The 15239-nt window shown below is 48.3% G+C and overlaps 1 protein-coding gene across 1 annotated transcript; it reads left to right on the top strand.

The window, feature by feature from the left end:
- Nucleotides 1–2570: 2570 nt before the first annotated feature.
- On the top strand, nt 2571–10732 carry peli2 (pellino E3 ubiquitin protein ligase family member 2). Its single transcript, XM_040200001.2, has 7 exons — nt 2571–2724; nt 2863–3001; nt 6329–6458; nt 7516–7617; nt 7715–7915; nt 8012–8200; nt 8293–10732. Exons 1-7 carry the CDS (start codon nt 2658–2660, stop codon nt 8869–8871), a joined length of 1407 nt encoding a protein of 468 aa, XP_040055935.2. The 5' UTR covers nt 2571–2657; the 3' UTR covers nt 8872–10732.
- The last annotated feature ends 4507 nt before the right edge of the window (nt 10733–15239 follow it).

Below are 15239 nucleotides of genomic sequence, written 5' to 3'. Positions count from 1 at the left end.
GTTGTGTATTACTGCTCCTAAGTCGACTTCTGGTATCTGTGCAGAAAGCCCTTGCTCTCCTCTTTTGCATGTTAAAAGGGCCTTTGAAACAACAGGACTGTTGTGCTGGCTGTGGGGGGCGGTGGGGGGTGGGGGGTGTTGTTCAGGTCAAAGGCTGAGCAACATGGGATCAGCACATTCCTCCCATTCTCCCACACCGTCATGCTACAGTCAGCTGATTGGAGAGCTGGCTTTTACCCTCATGGAAGCCTCGCGACAAACCGCCACCTCGGTCAACAAACACTCGTCGTTAAGTGACGTGCGTGTGTGTGTTTGTACACACGCCGTCCTCTGTAATGTAGCTGATTCCAAATATACATACGCTTGAATGTCTTTTACACTATTATTACATGTCATTTAGCTGACTTTTATCTGAAGCGAATAAGTGTATTTCCACCATTAAGGATACAAACGACAAAGGGAAATTTCATCAAATAAGCCAATTTACAGCTTGCTTCCGATTAGAGCCATTATAAGTACAATTAAATAGCAATACATTCCATTACATGATCTCTAAAGTGTCATATTCATGATGATGAAATACAGTTCTGTCACTTTTTTATCTTGTGTCTCTCACTTCTCAGAATATCCTGTCATCCTATGTGCGTAAATGACAAAAGATTTAAAAGTGTTTGGGGGGGGGGGGAGAAGCAGCACTAAATCTGCCCGAGGTTACACTTTCTCGAAGCCTCGTGACTTCCATAGGAAGCCTGACGTGTGAAGCCTGGCAGAGAGCGCTGAGGAAGTTAACAGGGGCTTTGTTTTCCCTATGTCATCATTGCACACCCTCTTGATCTCAATTGTGCAACAACCATTGTTGCAGTAGTCCTCTGCTCTTCTTGCCTGGTAACATTTAACTTCTCCTAAACATTTAGTCTACGCCAGCACAACTTCAGCAAAGGAGCCCACTCCCTGCATCTGCTCTCCATCAGTGTGGTATGTGCTAAAAGGCCTTTGATCCCCCCCCACCCGCCCCAACTCTTCTGTGTGCCCATGTGCATACGGGTGAGTCGGACATAAAAAAGACTGCAGGGCTTGTTTATACCAACAATGCCCGTGAATGAAAGCAAGTAGAAAGACGGTGATACAAAAGAGCAGTAAACATCCATTATACCCAGCAGCTTTAAGTCGAGCCTCCGGGCCTGTAGTTAGAGGCCTAAGGCAGCTTGATCCTTGTGCACGACTGCTGAAGGAGCTGAAGTTAAGTCCTCTGCACTATTATTGGACAAATATGCACAGCCGTGAACAGAACCAGAATCAGAGTTGTGAAGCTTACCAAAATGGAATAACACATCAATGAATCTTCTTTGTTCTGCAGAAGTGCAGTAAATATGGGTGGGGAGGACGTAGCAGCCTTCCTTCATTGGGCCCCAATGACCCCCGACTACGTTTTGTTTTTGTGTCAGGTGATATTGCTCTTTGAAACTGAACACCAGTTCAAACAGGAGGCCATAATTGCACAAGCAATGGGACCACTGGAGGGGCCTGAAGCAGTAAAGGCCCCTCCTGCCATGAATCTTCTTGTGAAAACAAGACAGAGGCAGTAAAATGTTGATGAGAAGCCCAGACAAAGAGTAGATGTGGCACATTCATCGGAAAGGTGTGAGAACAACTGGACTTGTGGGACATTGGAACGTTGAGAGGTTCATGACATCCTCTCATGAGGCGTTGACATTTGGCCACGTGAGCCATTTAGCGAGTCATTCTCCGAAGAAGCTATTAAGCAGATTACTGGGCCATGGTGGTATTATTAGACTGATTTGCATCTTCTCACATGGAGCCAGGTGAATAATAAGATATTAACGAGAGAAATCAGCATATACCTGTAGGCCAGCAACCAACAGAAAGAAAGATCAGAATAGAAAGCTAGACAACCATGAAATGATAAAAATGAGCAATAGCAATTCAGAAAATAAAACTCCCAGGCATACAGACATCATTATCTTTCACAAACAATCACATGCATTAGCCAACTGAAATAAAGTCATAATCCAATAAAGTTCTTGAAAGGGCCCAGGGGGTCAACAATAAAATAAGCCAACCTGATTTCCCTGTCCTTAAACTCTCCACATGATATCACAATCAGAAAATGTACCAGGAAGATTATTTTCCATTTTTGCCCAACCCTTTGTGGGCTCACATAGGCCTATGTAACTTTTTTACAAAAGCGGTCATTTCGAAAAAAACAATGTGATCCTCGATACATTTTTGCTGAAAAAGAAGCTGTTCAAATGATGCAACTATTTAATAGATAGTATGACGAAAATATGTGTTAACCTTCATTCTCGTTAGATATGAAATACGGGAAACTCCACACACGCACGCACACACACAAACACACACACAAAAAGTAGTGATCCTTTAAGAATGCCCAGATTGTACTCTTTGTTTACATAACACAGAGTGCGATCCATGGATACTGTGAGGTGACAACAATGGGGACATTTTGCTCCGAGTACGATAACATTTACACCCAACAATAACATATACAAAGAGTACCTTCCCCTAATAGAATTAGGTACTTTTATAACCTCACACTGCCCACTCGGGTCAAAAACACAATTTTGAACAAATATTTGTCACGGCGTCCCCCCCTCCACAAAGTGGAGAAGTAGCGAATGGTACATTCCGGCCCTGCTCCTCGCTGTGTGTGTGTTGTCGCTTCCGAGCGGATTCAACCGCCAAGTAAGTTACATATTTTTTTTCGCCATGTCACGCTAAAGTAGTTTTTAGACCAGTTTATTTTGATAGAAACCCGCATTTGCGAGACACGCGCCGCTGGATACAGCTCCTGAAATGAGAGCCCGTCGTGTTTTTCTTTAGGAGATACGTGGTTTTTTGTTGTTGCGGGAGAGCTAATGTTGGTCAGTGAAGCCCGGAGCCTCATGTTTTCCTCGGGCCAGGAGGAGCACTGCGCCCCGTCCAAAGACCCGGTGCAGTACGGCGAGCTGGTGGTGCTCGGGTAAGTGTCATAATATCATTTATATATATATATAAATATCTGGGTGATAATATAACCGTATTAGAGTCCAGAGCTCCAGTGTTTTAAAAAAAATAATTTATCTCGGAGGAAGTTTCACAAGAGGGCAGCCGGTGACGTAGCGAGGTGAGCGTAAAGTCGGTAATATAACGTGTGAACTTTCTACTTTGTTTATTTTAGACAAACATCGACTTGTGTGCAGCGTGATCTTCTAGATTTAATCGGGGGATGAAAAGGAAACACATCGAGCCCTGTTGAGATTCACGAGATTCAAGATCAGACACGCGTGGAACCGAGAGAAGCGTTCATGAAACGTCTCCCGGGTCGGGCCCGGTAAAAAACAACAACAATCTAGCTACCGTTAGAACCCACCGCCCCCCCCTCCTCTTCTATTAAGATCCGGTGTAGGGCAACTCAAGTAACCCGGAACACAGCCGCTTTGACCGGGGCGCTCGTTCCGATCTTAAAAGTCAGGAATTCGGAAGTGGGTATGGGCCCCCCCTCCCACGGGGCCCCCGGGTTCTTCCTAGTGTCTCAACTGTCTGTAGCTGTGGCTCGCACGCATCCACGCTTTTCCAGCGCGCATGCACTTACAAGGCCATGGTTTGAACCACTTGCACGATGCCGGAACTGATCCAAAGACCACCGAGGCGTCCAAATAGTTTAATGTCCCACGTCACGTGGTCAGGTAGTAAAGGACAGCAGCACGGAGGGGAGGGGGGGGTGTATGGATGATCCTTTAAAATCACCACATCCATGGGAATCTTTACATCATAATAAAAGGTAAACGTGGAGTACCTGGACGGAAACAACCTAGTCGTTCTTATCTGAGGCAGCAAATGATACACTAGAACACTTTTATAATACAATAATAATAGTTGCTGATTGATTTAATTATTTGTTTCAAACTTGCTGCGTAAGACAATGTGTCGCCAGAAAGGGAGCTCTGTATGAACACTGGTTAGAAAGTTTGTTTTTATATATATATATATATATATATATATATATATATATATATATATATATAGAGAGAGATTACTTGTCTGCAGGCTTTTGTTTGAAGCACATGAAATGAAACCCATATAAAGGTTGTACACACAGATCATAGTCGTGTGCTTTGGTGCTTTGCCCTCCACACAAACCCTCACGGCCACACTGCTTATTACAGGCGACAAAAAGCGCTGACTGCTTATTACCCTCCGGGCTGAGCACATGGCATGTTTGCAGCGGATGCTTTTGTTCCCCCCCCCACCTCCTCCCCCTCCTCCCCGGCATAAAGACACGTATTTGAATCAGACGTGTCGGGTGTGTAATCACTGCAATGACATCACACCCCACTGATAAAACTGATGGTAGACAAGATGGCTGATGGCGTGGAGCAACGTTTGTTTTAGCGGCCCTTCCCTCAGCGCTTTGTTGCCGTGAGCCTGGTGGCTTTTATTACTTGCATGGATGCCCCCCCACACACACACACACACACATTCCCATGTCTGCCCGGACAGATTGGCCTGGTGCTGGTCAGTGAGAAGGGGGTGTATCCTGGAACTCAAAGGACGGATTGATCGGGACTCGGCCTTCGCCTCCTCTCAGCTTCCTCTGTCCATTGTGACTGGGAGACTGGGCCCTTTGATGGAACTTTGTACATTTCTCCCTGAAGAGCCCCCCCTTTGTAAAGGAAGTATACAAATCAACCTGAGACATCTCTGGTTTAAAAAAAAAAACAACAACCAAAAACTCAGACACCGATTCTTGGTGGCTTTTTTTAAATGTTGTATTTTTAGAAATTCCTTTCATCCCAGAAAGAGAGGACGCCTCCTTTTGCCGTCCTCTGCTCTGCAACAGGGTCCTGGTGCAGACGATGTGGCGTTGGTGTCTTGTGTCGGGTTATACCGGTCAGATTAAATCTGATGACTGATGCTCTTCTCGCTCACCGTGTGCCATCTGGCTGCCTCCCACGTGCTGGTGATGTGCTGTTGATGCCGTTTTAAATTGACCTCTCTGAGGCACTAATAGCCTGCGGTCCTGCGTCGAGGCGTCAACTTGCCAATGGGCCGTCCTCTTTGACCCCCCCTCCCACCGGCCCTCTCCTCCTGTGAACGCATCGCCTTCCATTTAGTGTCAGAGGTAGGAGGTGCTGTCGGCCCGGGACGACGGGTGACGTGACGGAGTTTTCTAATCCCGGCTCCTAAATGTTGGAGGGTAAATCCGCTGCCTGTCTGGCGCAGGTGAAAAGGTCGGCTTTGAAAGTCCTGTGGCAGCTAATGTGACGGTGGTGGTTCCTAAACACCAGAATCTTTTTCCTCGATGTAATAGACGGCGTGATTATTGGGAGTATATTCTGATGGCGGGAAGTCATCACGCAGAAATTACAAACTGAATATCATCTTATTGTGTGTTGTATATGTGTGTATTCCACTTAAACACACATGCCTAGCTGCACTTTTTTTGGGGGGGGCGCTTGAGTTTCTAGGGCAGGTTGAATAAGCACAGTCAGGATGGAGTTAGTTCAACTTCAAGTGCATATATAATTAATACATCATCAGTGTTCCTTATCAAGACTGATTTGGACCATTTGATGTGTGTTCTTTCCCCTCTAATCATTTTTATCAACCACAATTATCAATCAACCCTAGATTTACAAACACTAACGCGGTCACTCGTCCACCATCGTTTGTTCGTTTCCCTCCTGTGTTTGCCGTAATCTTGTCCACCGTATCATTCACCCCCCCCTCCGGACCATGTGCTTCCATGCCCGGCCAGCCGCGAGGAGACACGGGACGGGTGGACCGCTGGTGTCCCACCGTTGCTTCTGTGTCGCCACACCGGATTGCAGATCACGCAGCGGTTTTGAAGAGCTCGCTCCCCCCCACCCCGTGATGTGCGCAGTGATGCAAAAGCGTGAGGCCGTTGCTGGCGATGTTTGCGTCAAACCAAGTGTCTGCGCGGTGCAGCGTTGTGAGGCAGAAGGTCCGTGTGTTGGACGGGAGCGGAGCATGGGGTGTCCCAGCTGTAGGAACCAGCTGGTGGATGGGGAGAGGAGCTGACCGCAAACGGGGGATTCTTTCCTGCTGACCCAAGGGTTTTATATATATATAATAATTTATATATATATATATATATATATATATATATGCTTCACGAAACACAGAAATGCTTGTAATTATCCTCATTTACTCGTGTGATAACAATAATTCAACCTTTTAAGTCCCATCGGACAGGTGTGATGGCCAAAATGACCGGTTCTCTTTCCATAAAATGTTGTGGTGCTAATTGGCTGCCCCCCACCCTCCCCCCCTTTTCTTGTGACAGGTACAACGGCTCCCTCCCCAATGGGGACCGGGGTAGACGGAAAAGCCGCTTCGCCCTGTACAGGAGGACCAAAGCCAACGGCGTGAAGCCGAGCACTGTGCACATCCTCAACACGCCGCAGGCCAGCAAGGTAACTCACAGGACCCCCTGGGTCCGTATGGTCATTGAGCTCAGCGGCTTTAAAAGGTACAAGAATGACAGCTGAGGAAAAATCTCATTGGGGGGAGAAAAAAAACGAGAGATTCCTTTGTTTCTTACAGTGATTTCAGTAGCCCCAGCGAGCTGCGTTGCATTGTTGTTTGGCAGCCCCCTCCATCCCCCGTATGTTGACCTTTCCGGTACAATAACTGTAGTTCCTACCAGGGCCTCCTTAGCTTTCCTTTCCTGCAACAAAGTTCCTGCCAGAAACCGCCTGGTCCAGTATAACGCGTCGGCATTCCTGCCCTTTAGGTTCCCAAGCAGAACCGGCAGCCAGAGGAACCGCTTACCTCTGCGCCTCGCCAAGGCCGCACATATTTGTTTGGAGTGGCGAGCGCTCCGAAATGTAACTTCTTTTATAGCCGGGCGAACAGGTGGAGGCCCGCGGCGCCGAGGCCCGGTTGCAGCGTTGCGTTTGTTCCCGTCTGTCGGCGGCGTCACGGCGGAGCGCCGATGACCCACTTCCCCGCTCGCTCTCGTTTTAGGAAATGGAAGTTGGAGATTAGAGCATGATGATACTAGCACATGTGGCGTCCCCCCCCCCCCCGCCCCCCCCCCCCTTCATCCCGTGCCTGGCGAGCTTGTGTTAAGGGAGGCCAGGGGGCCGTTTAAGGTCACCGTCGTGGGGGGTGTGACTTTCCATGCTCCCTCCCCCCTCTTCCTCCGCTAGACATTCCTGTCACAGATCTGTGCTTGTAATAATATAAATAATTTATTTCTTCCTATGAAAAGCCACTTCTAGTCCATCGCAATAAAACGCCTGGCGGTGGAAAGGAACACGAAGAAATGGTCTCTCCCAACAAGCGCTGCAGTCTTCTGACTCTCGGGGACACGACTCTGTCTGTTCGTTTCAATAGCGAGGGTTTGTTCTGCGCTGATCTGTGGTTTGACCCTCAGCGGCTTGTTTGTGAAAAGGGTTTCTGCTGACTTGACTGTCGGGATACATGTTTGTTGTGTTTGTTGTTAACGAGTTGGTTGTCGTGTTCCAGGCGGTGAACTGCAAAGGCCAACACAGCATCTCCTACACGCTGTCCAGGAACCACACGGTGGTGGTGGAGTACTGCCACGACAAAGACACCGACATGTTTCAGGTACCAGCCCGTCTGTTGACACTGTTTCAGCTGGTGGTCCTCTGCTTCTTCTTCTTCTTCTGCTTTTTACTCTTCTTCTTCTTCTCCTCTGCGGCAGATCGGGCGATCCACAGAGAGCCCCATAGACTTCGTGGTGACGGACACAGTGGCGGGAGGCCAGGAGGGGGGGGAGGAGACCCCCATCACGCAGAGCACCATCTCCCGCTTCGCCTGCCGAGTCGTCTGCGAGCGCGACCCGCCCTACACGGCGCGCATCTACGCTGCGGGTTTCGACTCCTCCAAAAACATCTTCCTCGGGGTGAGTGCCGCACTCTGATCCCATGAAGGGAAAACCTTTCGCCGCGTCACTTCACCTCTGTGCTCCCGTCTCGCCCCCCCTCCTCCTCCCCCGCAGGAGAAGGCGGCCAAGTGGAAGAACCCCGACGGCCACATGGACGGCCTGACGACCAACGGCGTGCTGGTGATGCACCCCAGGGGCGGCTTCACGGAGGAGTCGAAGCCCGGCGTCTGGCGAGAGATCTCCGTCTGCGGGGACGTCTACACGCTGAGGGAAACCCGCTCGGCGCAGACCCCCGGCAAACTGGTCAGTAGCCCCGCGAGCACGCGGCGCGGCGGTGAGCACCGCGCTCCCGCCTGATGCTAAATGCCCCTCCCCTTCCCCCTCCTCTCTCGCAGGTGGAGCACGAGAACAACGTGCTGCAGGACGGCTCCCTGGTGGACCTGTGCGGGGCCACGTTGCTGTGGCGCACCGCCGAGGGCCTCTTCCACACGCCCACCCAGAAGCACCTGGAGGCCCTGCGGCAGGAGATCAACGCGGCGCGGCCGCAGTGCCCCGTGGGCCTCAACACGCTGGCCTTCCCCAGCATGCAGCGCAGCCGCGCCCTCTCCTCGCTGGAGGACAAGCAGCCGTGGGTCTACCTGGCCTGCGGCCACGTGCACGGCCACCACAACTGGGGCCACCGCTCGGAGCAGGAGCCCAACGCCCAGCGGGAGTGTCCCATGTGCCGGGTGGTTGGGCCCTACGTGCCGCTGTGGCTGGGCTGCGAGCCGGCCTTCTACGTGGACACGGGGGCCCCCACCCACGCCTTCGTGCCGTGCGGCCACGTGTGCTCGGAGAAGTCCGTCAAGTACTGGGCCGAGATCCCCCTGCCCCACGGCACCCACGCCTTCCACGCCGCCTGCCCCTTCTGCGCCACCCAGCTGTGCCTGACCCAGGGCTGCTCCAAGTTGATCTTCCAGGGCCCGGTGGACTGAGCCCCGGGGTCGGGGGGTGGGGGGTGAGGGGGGTCCTGCTCAGGCCGGAATGCCAACACGCTGTGAAACTGTTGCGATTATTTTGTGCTTTCCTCTTGTTCATGTAAGCCAGCTGTGCGGCTATTTGGGGGCCCCGTGGGAAACGCACGGGAAGCACACCGGACCACAGATGCCTTGAACCGCTTCACAGAGGGGAGTTAAGGTTGTTGGTGGAATGAATTGAGAAAGATTTAAACATTTTCACGGAGCCCGACAGCTGGACTGTCGGCCTGGAGCAACTGTGGTGTCTAATGGCTACGTGCTACGTGCTCCCCGTCATCATTTAGTTCTCCGGATTTGAGCTTCCATTCGCTGAACAAACTTTGACAAGGGGGGGGGGGGGGGGACTTAATGTACAGAGATATAATCCAGTGCCTCAAATCCCATTAAGCGGTGGGAATATTTTTTAATAAATGGGAATAGATGGTGTTGCATACGTAGGACAAATGACGGACGGATCCTTGAGCACATTTCTATCTGACAGAAGACGTATTTTACTACACTGAGGCCCTTGTGCGGTTTTGTAATGCAAATGTTAATATATTTTTCCTCTGCTTAAATAACGTGTGAGGATGCTAGAGAAAGTGTGTGTGTGTGCATGAGTGTCTATGAGGGTTGGACTGAGTGGGGACCCGTCGGGCTTTTTGTATTGAATGGCCCTGCTCACCCCGATTTTTTTATTTTTATTTTTGCAATGATGTCGCCCGCCATCCCAAACACTACCGAGAAGAACCGGCAGTGTGCCGAAGCGCGCCGGCTCTCCTCGCCGGGTTCCACTTTAATCACACGGCTTCCTTTCTCATCGCCGCGGCCCGTTGGCAGCAGTGATGAGCGCCGCTGTACCTCACGCATCAGCAGCACCTGCTACCCAGCGAGCTAGCCGCACCCCCCCCCCCCCACACACACACACACGTACTGTATTCAATCTGCACTGTTGTTAGCTTTATCCCATGCTGGGTCTGATCCAATGATTCGTACGCTCTTAAACCTGGGCACAGTCACAGCGGCGGGCGTGAGATTATACCAAATATAAGGAGTGGTTTTCTTTTTTTTTTTTTGTTCTCCACATGCAAGATGTAACGCCCCCCCCCCCCCCCCTCCTTCTTCTCCCGATCCAAAGTGTTTCTGTAAACAATCCTAAACCCAAACTGCTGCTATGGTGGAATGTTGACAGCTCTGGATTACAGTCGAGGCTGTTCGGCTGCTCGAAACCAGCTCCAGGGGAATAATGATATTATCGCCCGGCGCGCCAACCTCGGTAAGTTCCCTTGTGTGGATGAGTCGAGTTGTCCGAAAAAACAAAACAATGTAGCAGATCATTTGAAACTAAAGAATCTGGGACAAAGTTGTGCATTCTTCTGTGATGTCAGCTTACCAGACTGTGCCCATGTGCGCGGTGTAGTTGGACACATTCAATCCGCCCCTTTTTTTATTGTACATCCAGAACAATATGGAGCATTGAAATCAGGAAACGGTGAAGTGCATTCACATTTTCCTCAGGTTGCATTAGGACGGATAGAATCAACCGAGGGCTCGGTGAAGTCCCAAGAGACACCCGCACACTACCAGAGGTGGATCCCAACGTTACTGCCGAGCCGCGGGGGGGGGGGGGGGTCACGCTGAAAGCCACGTACGGTGCGGTAGCATTCCTCTTAAGGCGGCGTCGTGCAGCAGCTGCACAGCAGCCGCCCATAACATTCCTCCTCGGTAAACATGGGTGGGGCTCTCTTGTTCCATGACTCTTGTCTGTTCACAAGCCATAGAACACACTGAAGCTCCCAATGCCGCCTTTGCAATGAATAAAATGTTCTTTTTAAAGAAATGTCTTGAAGTGAGTTTTTCTTTCTAATTTGAGGCCTTTTGTCAATGTGGTGAGGTCGGGTTGTGGGTTATTGATTCGGTTGTACTGAAAACACTATGTTCAGATGTTTATGGAGCTACTTTTAGGGTAGAGGCCTCTGTCTTTGAGCTGCAGACGTCTCCGCTGTGTATCACAACACGGCACTGATGTGTGATCACAGTTACATGCGTGTTTCATCATGCCTCAGTGTGAGCGTGCCCCTGCTATCTGCAGTTTAATAGCTCCATCAAACACATTGTTTTATGAGATAAGGGACATATTTTTCTTGAAGTCTGTTTTTATTTCATGTTTTCACGTTACATCTTATCAGCGTCATCTTAATATGTACCATAACAAATTACAGAATTAGCAACCTTTGCCGGTGATCAGGGCTGAGTCTAGTTTCCGTGTGAAGCCACAAGAGGGCACTATTTCCTCATCAATGGCGAGGTTGGCACCACGGCCTCCAAACCGCTGAGCCTGCGGCACAGAATGGCCAAAAACACAGCAGAGAAGTGCAAGTTTGATGTTTGTGAGGAAAAAGACAAAGTATAAATACATTACAAAAATATTTAAAGCAAGACAAATTTAATTGGCTTCGTTCACATGACCATACATGGCTGACAATCCTTTCGCCACCACAAGAGACATTTAGGCTATGCCAATTTGGCATTTACTGACTTCTTTATCATTCCATGTGTCATTATTTTTCAGTTTTTATTTTAATTTTATTTTTTTAGTTTAAAACACTGCATGATACATAAGACATGGCTGACAAATATACACAGTAGTGAGTCATTTTTAGCTTTTATTTTTATGTGCATGCAAAAATATTGTACGCCGGTGATGATGATGATGACATTTTCCATCATTCGCTCCTCTATAATAAGGGCACATGAAAGGGATTTAAATACATAAGATGTCAGTTCGGCGTCTGGAGAGGACCGGAGCAGTGGGATGCCATGCTTCCTAATTAACATTGCTGCAGTAGATGTGAGATGGGTTCATGTCTGCCTGTTTTTCTGAATGACAGAAGAGTCTCTGAAGGTGACAGCATGCAAATTCTGAGATCACTCGGTGACTCCCCTGCCTTTAAGCGGGGCAGGGTTATGCAAATAAAGTGGAATGCTACAATATTTTTTTTTCTTGAACCAGCTTCCCGGATGAGAAAGTAGAAAAAGGTTCATGTGCAATAGTGACGCTGCTATTTGTAACAGACAGAAATCTAAAACCTATTTAAACCTAATTCTCTTTTAGCACTTTTCGCAGCCGCGCAACTCAATTTTACAGGATCAATCATGTTAGCTGCATCAGTTGCATTACAGTTTTGTTAAAAAGGTCTCCTTGGGATAAGTAACAAACCCTTTTATTATTATTCAGCCTGATAATGTAATGGAATAAGTGAAGTCCTGAGAGACAGTAGGTCAATGGATTAACTATCTATATTAAAGGGAGACCCAAGCATTTCAGTATTGTGATTCCATAAAGTTGAGGTAATCCCAAGAGAAGGATGAAAAATATCGAATGGGAATACTCCGTTTCTAATTACACTCAGCATTTGAAATATCAATCAAAGAAGAGTATACATTTAAAAAAGATTTAGGTTTTCCCTGACAACAGCTCTGTGCGTCTCCTCATCCTGAGAGCGAACAGGTGTCAGTAAACTGACACCTGTAAGACACCTTCACATGGCAAGTTGATGCCTGCAGTATTCAGCCCGGTTACCCAGCATGCAACTGAGGCCCATTATGTGCAGATCCCCATTGATAAATAAGAGATGGTACTCATCCCTAATAACCCTCAACTCTGGTTCTAAAAGCTGACGATCATCTAAAATCTCTCTATTGAATCAGACTGCGGTGGTGAAGGACACTGGCCGATGTTGTTGATGTCTCATTGTTTCTGCCTCGTGTTGTTAGTCCCTGTTTGTGATGGAGACCACCAACAACCGCGCTGGTACGCTGTAAATCAGGCCCACCTTTCTTTATCCGGGCCCAAACACCTCACACAGGAATCTCACTTATAATTCATGCAATTCCATCTCATCAAACAAAAGCGTCACTTTTTCAGGGGTGTTTTTTTTTTTCTTCTTCTTTTTAGCTTTCAGCAGGCATCGCGGCGCCGGCATAATACACTATTCGGTGCTGTATGCAGTGCAGTTTGAAGAGGATTACGGTTATATCAGGCCTATTGACTATTTCATGTGGCTCTTGATGATACTTTGTACTCGGCCTTACTCATCTTATTACTTTCTTCAATGAATAACAAATGAGTTGTCAAATAAAAGGCAAATAAACACCAGCTGAAGAGAAGCTGGATCAAATATTTTATTAGAACGTATGAGAGGGGAAAGAGGTTTGGAGAATTCGGCATTGCGTTCCAACGGTACGAGCGTTCCTCCCCGTGTGCGTCCCACCCAAACAAGAGGACAAATTACTTCAGTAACTGCAGAGTCATGTGTTAATTAAATATGAATCAGTTCATGTAAGTGGGTTTCTGCCCCTGTGGAAAGCACGCAGCCTTTGCTCAGCCCCCCCCCTTGCACTGTCTAGATTCTCCACCAACACCACAGTCTGAAACCAAATGTATTCCCAGCCCCCCCTCTTTCACCCCTCTCTCACCCCTGGGTCTCCAAATGATTGGGATTAGCATCATTTGGAGAAAGGGGGGGGGGTGTTTTACCAACTCTGTCAGTCGCCAGCTGTTTTCTTCAAAATACCACAACAAACATGATAGCGGCGGCGTGAGGCGGTGTCCTCCGCTGGAAAATGAGATAGAAGATTTATCTCAGGTTCCCGGTGTTTGGCAAAATTGAATCCTCTCATTTTAATTGCTCTCGACTAGGTGTGCTGCTCCGGGCGATGGGAACAGGAGCTCCGCGTGCTCTGTCCCCTTGTTCTCTTCAGACCATTATGTTCCCATTGTGCAAAATGCCGATTATGGTTTGCTTTATCCTTGTCATCTATCTTGTTTAGGATCATTTAGGTAGCCACATGTTTCAAAGGAACAGCAGCCGGCCCTGTTATTACGTGTGTTTGACTTCCCTGCGTCTTGTAATGAGAACGGGATCACAGGGAGGAATTAATCCCTCTGAAGACTCACTCACAGGCGAAAATGGAGGAAAATTGACTTCTTTTGTTGATTTCCGTCGGTCCGGTTGATCCAAGGTTTGGAGAATTAATACGAACGCTTGGTATGTGTCTTTGCAGCTTTCGCTTTGCCAGTTTTCACACAGAATATTGGGCCCTGACAGGGGTGACGGGAAGTAATGAGTCTCCACAGTGACTTCAATTAAGTATCAACGGTTTCACATTGTGCCTTAAATAAAAGTGTTGCGATATCACTTATGGTTTTTAACCTTTTTAAGGGTTGGAAAACGTTTCTTTTTGCAGAGCCTGCACCCATGCACATACCAATACGTGATCTTTTAACACCTGCAATATGTGAATGTTGACACTACTGTTTAGCAGTGTGAATGTTTATGGGACTTGGGATGTAATTGGTGTAATGTGGCTGTGAAGCAGATTCAAAGGGCTTAACTGGATTACAACTCATTTCAAGGATGCTTAAAGTAAGATTAAAACAGATATGTGGTAAGTGAGGAAAATACAAAATCAAATTGATTGAATTTCACTCACTGGTCTCGTACGCCACTCTCTCATGCGTGGCTTTCCTGTGTGCTTTTGTGAGGCACTGAGCTAAAAAATCAGGTGGCTTTCTATGTGAGACAATATGTAGATTGTTAGTATGGGAAAACAAAAAAGCTTCAGCGAAGGAAACATACGGACATTTTAAACAACACTTTTGCTCTGCTGGACCATCACAATTCACCATTAATGCCCTTTCTTATCTCATGCTAAAAATCCCCAGAGCTGGAACATTAGAAGCCTCTAATCACACACACTGGCACACATTGAGTGCGTGTTCATACACTTTAACACACACACACACACGCACACACACGTCACATAGGAAACATAATGAATTTAATACCACAGCTATTACAGTCAACTAATGTTTGTTAATAGCCTGGTGCCATATGGAACGAGGGCCTCAAACCATGTGGGTAATTCCTCTTTTTGGACGAGCTGTCAATAAAAAGGCCTTGCATTTTGTGGCTGCATGTGTTAGAGAGGGGGGGGGGCTGGAATATGTGCTTAATCCAGCAGACTCTCTAATGAATTCCCGGTGACTGGAATGGGAGCCTCGGGCCTCTGTGAATATCGCTCCTATCGGCGCTGTAATGTGTGTTCACATTAACGCTCCTCTGAGTCTTTGTCACTGCATGGGCTGTTCAGTTTGCCCGGGTGCAAGACTTTGGTTGTGACGGGGGGGGGGGCTAATGGAAGTGGTGGTTTTCGCAAGAAAACTTTACTACACCACCCCCATCCACCTCCCTCCCCGACCAACCCCCTCCTCTCCACCAGTGCCTCCGAAAAAATTCCCTCCATCTCCTCCCCATATCCCTCTGGCAGCACTGCAGCCCGGC

This window comes from Gasterosteus aculeatus, chromosome 15 (assembly GCF_964276395.1).
Source record: "Gasterosteus aculeatus chromosome 15, fGasAcu3.hap1.1, whole genome shotgun sequence".
Taxonomy (NCBI): domain Eukaryota; kingdom Metazoa; phylum Chordata; class Actinopteri; order Perciformes; family Gasterosteidae; genus Gasterosteus; species Gasterosteus aculeatus.
Note: the sequence above shows the minus strand (reverse complement) of the source record. Positions and strands in the feature narration are given on the sequence as shown.

Excerpts from the sequence above, each read along its gene's own strand:
- peli2 (XM_040200001.2), top strand. The coding sequence starts at position 2,658 with ATGGTACATTCCGGCCCTGCTCCTCGCTGTGTGTGTGTTGTCGCTTCC. Across the intron at positions 7,618-7,714 it reads AAGACACCGACATGTTTCAG|ATCGGGCGATCCACAGAGAG; the intron begins GTACCAGCCCGT and ends CCTCTGCGGCAG. Across the intron at positions 8,201-8,292 it reads CGCAGACCCCCGGCAAACTG|GTGGAGCACGAGAACAACGT; the intron begins GTCAGTAGCCCC and ends CCTCTCTCGCAG.